The 4,746-nt window shown below is 42.7% G+C and overlaps 1 protein-coding gene across 6 annotated transcripts in view; it reads left to right on the top strand.

Annotated features, from left to right (window-relative positions):
• CREBBP (CREB binding protein) overlaps positions 1-4,746 on the top strand; it is a 135,487-nt gene that overhangs the window by 85,435 nt on the left and 45,306 nt on the right. For all 6 annotated transcript variants that reach the window (XM_015560126.1, XM_015560125.1, XM_015560129.1 and 3 more), the window contains 5 exons: positions 120-237; positions 989-1,160; positions 1,490-1,534; positions 3,074-3,198; positions 3,883-4,071. In XM_015560126.1, the coding sequence (XP_015415612.1) occupies positions 120-237; positions 989-1,160; positions 1,490-1,534; positions 3,074-3,198; positions 3,883-4,071 (649 nt within the window). The remainder of the gene's footprint in view (positions 1-119; positions 238-988; positions 1,161-1,489; positions 1,535-3,073; positions 3,199-3,882; positions 4,072-4,746) is intronic.

Here is a 4,746-nt window from a genome sequence, read left to right as displayed (position 1 = left end):
ATTTCTCTCAACAGTGTATCACCCCTGTAGGTAGATAAGCTTCTCTTTCCATGTCACATATAAAGTGGCAAGATACTGATGTATTGAAAGTTGGTTGATAGAATATGTTGTCCTCCTAGCATCCAAGCCATCTTCCCAGCACCTAACCCTGCAGCCCTGAAGGATCGCCGCATGGAGAACCTAGTGGCCTACGCTAAGAAAGTAGAAGGGGACATGTATGAGTCTGCCAACAGCCGGGTAGGTTGCCTTACTTATTCCAGCCTGCACATACCTGTGGCAGATATAACTGCATCTGGCTGGCTGGCTTGTCTGGAAGTGGGGATATGTTAGTTGGGTAAGCCTATCACCTTGAGGAGCCTGACCAGAGAGACTTAGCAGATAAGAAATTAGGTCCTGTCTGCCTGGTGTGGCTCAGTGATTGAGCATCGACCTATTAACCAGAAGGTCTCTGTTAGTGCACATTACCTACCTGGGTTGCAGGCTCGAACCCCAGTGTGGGGCCTGTAGGAGGCAGGCTGATCAGTGATTCTCTCATCATTGGTGTTTCTTTCTCTCTCCCCCCCTCCCTTCTTCTCTGAAAAAAGAAAAAGAAAAAAAAGAATTAGGTCCCTGCACAACTCTCTTTGTTTACTATAGTATCCACCACTACAGGTAAATGTGGTATACAAAATTGCATTTTATCCATGGATGCCATGTCCATGTCCATGTGGGCGTTGTTTGTTATGCTTATACTATATTATTGCCAGCACCAGTGAATATCTAAGAGGTTCAACTGTGGAAAGAAAAGTAACATGCATTTAGTACCTACTGTCTATTAAATCTTGTAATGTAACTAGTTCAACAAGAATTTTGGCCTTTGGTTTTTTAGTTAGAAGTGTTGAACGCTTACTTTGTTAGTGTACTTAATAAAAAAGTTCATTAATTTTTTAGAACATACAAACCAGATCATTTTTTATAGTTTTGACTGCCTAATGTTATTGCTCTTCAGGATGAATACTATCACTTATTAGCAGAGAAAATCTATAAGATACAAAAAGAACTAGAAGAAAAACGGAGGTCGCGTTTACACAAACAAGGCATCTTGGGTAACCAGCCAGCCTTACCAGCCCCCGGGGCGCAGCCCCCTGGGATACCACAGTCACAACCTGTGAGACCTCCAAGTAAGGACTCCATTTCCTTCTATCAGCCCTTAACCTGTTTGCTTGTTTTTCCTTCTGTATTTGGGGTGTGTTTCTAAGTATATAGAATTATGTTCTCAGGAAGCCCACATTTTGGAGACTGATAGTGGTCATGACCTTGTACATTGGCCTATGTTTAGACATTGAGTCTCTTGTGGAGAGGTCCTTTGGAGGGTTTGCAAGCATCGAATGTCCAGTGCTTTGGGACCTGTTGACTGGTTTTTTCTTTAAGTTTGAAGTACTCAAGATAAATTCCTTATTCCTCAATCAAGGATTATTTTAAATAACTTTTTTTTTCCCTGCTATTATAGATGGGCCCATGCCCCTGCCAGTGAATCGCATGCAGGTTTCTCAAGGTATTTAACTATTGCTGTGAATCATATTTCTGTTTACCATTCAACAGCCACAAAGTGCATTGTTTCTTTTTTCCCCTTTTCCTGTTTATTTCTTTATAGCGCTTCTTTTTCCTTACATTCCTTATTGTTGATGAGCAGAATTCATTTCCACAGGCAGTATGAATATCAGTTGTATTTGGATTCAAGAGAGGTTATTACTTTAGGAAGAGTCTCACAAAACATTGTAGGTGGGGTAAGGAAACGTTTCTGAATGTGTGAAAGGAGAGCATCAGGCCAGTCCTGGGGCAGCGAGCGAGCAGCACGGGAGGTGAGATGGAGAAAGTGCAGTGGCTGCTCTAGGCCCTGTGAGTGCAGGTGGTCAAGCCTAGCCAGCAGGATTTACACTCAGAGAGTCTGCATCAGGCTGAGGTGCTGGCAGCTGGTCTCAACAACTTTTAAAGGTTCTTTGTCAGGTTGAAATTCACTAGTTTTTGCTTGGTTGAAGCCATCGTTTTAGTTTGGGAGTTTGGGGATGAGGGACATTTCAAACCTTTTACTAATTGAGACTTGAACAGTAAGGTGTTTTTACAGGTTGTGAAATAAGGTGGTGACATTACCCAAAGATTCTAAAGCAAGGCTTGGCTCTGCTGTTAGTAAAGTAATTTGGGAGGGGAGAAAAGGTCATTTTTTAAGTTTGCAGTAATCTTATTGCATATTGAAAAAGACATGGTAGATAAACTGATAATATAAAGGAAAGGGTTTACAGAGGATTGTAGGAAATTACAAAGAAAGAGGGGCTGTGGTCTGGAGACACTTAGCAGCTAGTAAAGTGTCTTTCATGGTGTAACATTCTGTGAACAATGGGCAGCCCCAGGACAGCAACGGTACTGCGAAAATGGGATTTTCCTCAGCTGTAGAGAGAAGGCTGAGAGCTTGCCACCTCTGGATGCTTTCTAAACACTTAACTTGTTTGCAAAATTAAAACCATATTTTGAGTCTTATCCCAGATTCTAACAATAAATATAAACCCAGCTGAAGAGCTAGGAGGCCGGGGCGGGAGGGGGGAGGGGGCGGAGATGAGAATGGGTTTCCTGCAGGAGAGAAAACGGAAGCCACATGCTCCAGCAGGTGTTAGTGAGAGGTTGGCTCAGATTGGTGCCCTGGCCTTAGTTAACACCTCTTCCATAGTTGGTGGGAACATCTTCCCGATGTAGCCTTGTCTCCTTAGTCACTTTGATGCTTTTTGATCGGGGTCCTGCCATACTGATCAGTGCTTCCTCAGCCTTATTTTTTTGTGGTTTACCTGACTTTCTACCCTCATCTCCTCATTTTGTCCTGCCCCTCCGATCCCCACCATACCACCCTCACCAGCATTGATGCCATTTTTCCTGGATATGAAAATTCTGTTACTTAATCATCTGATTAGCTGGGTGATTTCCTTTCAGTTGTATGTGTTGTGTATGTGTTCCATGTTATTTTGCTTAGAGTTTATTGGGCAAATTGTAATTCTGTTTCCCTGTGGATGCTTTTCCTAATGAACTATTGTGGGTACATTTACAGGGATGAATTCATTTAACCCGATGTCCTTGGGGAATGTACAGTTGCCACAAGCTCCCATGGGACCGCGTGCAGCATCCCCCATGAACCACTCTGTCCCAATGAACAGCATGGGCTCCGTTCCAGGGGTAAGTCCTGCTTGCCTTAACTGTGCTGAGAAGGCCTTGCCCAAATAAGGAAAATTCTCTAAGCAGTAAAATTGTAGATTGTCTAGAATCCTATGGTACCTCTTCCTTTGGATTTGGATTATGCTTTATTTCTTTCATATCTCTCTCTCTCTCTCTCTCTCTCTCCCTCTCTCCCTCTCTCTCCCTCTCCCTCTCCCTCTCTCACTCTTGCTCTCTTTCTTTCTCTTTCTTTCTGGTCTTCATTACTGTAGTGAAAATTATTTGACCATTATTTTATTTGAATGCCAATTTCATAGGGAATTATGACTCTTTGAGAAGATGGAGTTCTGTAGATGGAATAGACAGCCTCAGTTTTGTGGCCAAGAGGGACTTGTCAGTGTCTGTTGACTCCTAGAACTGACTCTCCTGCGGCTGCTTTCTAAACGCTTCATAGAACTCAGAAAAACATATCTCGGACTTTAAATTATAGCATGCTATTGATTTCTATCTAGAGGACAATCTGAAGCCCACTCATTAGAGACTTTGCATGAGAAAGCTGGCAAAGTGCCTCGGAGCTGTAAGGTCTTAATGGTGTTTCTTTTCCCAAGAGGGAGGGAGGATTTGAAGATTTCTGTCTCTTCTACTTTATCTTGAATACTTTGGCTTTCGTCCTCTGAATTCTCAATGATGCTTGTTGTCTTTTAGATGGCCATTTCTCCTTCCCGAATGCCTCAGCCTCCAAACATGATGAGTGCACATGCCAACAACATGATGGCCCAGGCGCCCACACAGAACCAGTTCCTGCCTCAGAACCAGTTCCCTTCATCCAGTGGGGCAATGAGTGTAAACAATGTAGGCATGGGGCAGCCAGCGGCCCAGACAGGCGTGTCACAGGTACCGTTTGCCTTCTGGGCCACCTACATTGATACAGCCCCAGCTTCCTACTGACCTGACTATGTCTTTTTTCATGGAAATTAGAATTCTAGACTACACATTTGATTTTTACCTTTTAGCATCTCTTGATATTGCCCTTATTTTATCCTGTCATTTTTACCTTGTTTGGAATGACTCTTAACATCTTGGGGTGAAGAACCTCATGTAAAACTAGAGTGGGTTGTGATTTTTTGGTTTGTGTGCTTTTGCATTTTGATTTTTGTTGTTGTCTTTTTCTTGGTTTTTACTTGTGTCTTTTAAATTCTAAGCTTCATATGCAAATCTGAGAGACACTGAATTTTAAAGAGCGAGTAAGGAAGGGTCCCATGAGTTCACTGCTAATGACTTTTGGTTTGTGTATTTTGTTACCTGCCCCTGAACTGTCCAAGTGAAGTCAGGCTAACTGGATCAGTTGAGTAGTTATCCTTTTATTCAGTGTGTTTTTACTTATTCAGTCTAAAGCTGAAGAGAACTATTTTCCATTCATTTTACTGCCTTTTAAAATATATGTATATTTTTTATTAAATTCAGGGAGGAAGGGGAGAGGGAGAGAGAGGTAGAAACATCAGTGATGAGAGAGAATCACTGATTGGCTGCCTCGTGCGTGCCCCACCTGGGGACCGGGCCTGCAACCTG

Source organism: Myotis davidii, unplaced genomic scaffold (assembly GCF_000327345.1).
Source record: "Myotis davidii unplaced genomic scaffold, ASM32734v1 scaffold555, whole genome shotgun sequence".
Classification (NCBI taxonomy): Eukaryota; Metazoa; Chordata; class Mammalia; order Chiroptera; family Vespertilionidae; genus Myotis; species Myotis davidii.
The sequence above is the reverse complement of the archived record's forward strand: the minus strand, read 5'-3'. Positions and strand labels throughout refer to the sequence as shown.